The sequence below is a fragment of the Nestor notabilis genome, unplaced genomic scaffold, assembly GCF_000696875.1.
Source record: "Nestor notabilis isolate BGI_N333 unplaced genomic scaffold, ASM69687v1 scaffold19722, whole genome shotgun sequence".
In the NCBI taxonomy this organism is placed as follows: Eukaryota; Metazoa; Chordata; class Aves; order Psittaciformes; family Psittacidae; genus Nestor; species Nestor notabilis.
The window spans coordinates 1,405-1,673 of NW_009918107.1; the positions used below are offsets into that span (position 1 = coordinate 1,405).

Genomic DNA, 269 nt, shown 5'->3' on the forward strand with positions numbered 1-269 from the left:
ACGTGCGCGGTGGGGTGCAGGGTGTCAGGGTGGGGTGAAGTGGCCTTTTCCGTGGGTGACAGGTCTTATGCTTGGGTGTTGAGGTCCCTTCCAACCCTGTGGTGGGTCTCCCGGTGGTACTGACACATCTCTTCACCCTCCCTGCAGACTGGCGCTGTGCAGGAGATGAGATCCAAGGGTGGACGGGAGCGACAGTGGAACAACTCCCGGGTCTTGTAGCATGTGAGTACAGAGTCGTGTGGCAGGCCTGAGGACCCACCGCCCTGCCC

At 61.7% G+C, this 269-nt stretch overlaps 1 protein-coding gene across 1 annotated transcript in view; it reads left to right on the top strand.

The window, feature by feature from the left end:
• The window catches only part of CDC42SE1 (CDC42 small effector 1), a 510-nt gene extending 291 nt beyond the window's left edge, over positions 1–219 (top strand). The window contains exon 3 of the mRNA XM_010009554.1: positions 143–219. Coding sequence (XP_010007856.1) covers positions 143–219 — 77 coding nt within the window. The remainder of the gene's footprint in view (positions 1–142) is intronic.
• The last annotated feature ends 50 nt before the right edge of the window (positions 220–269 follow it).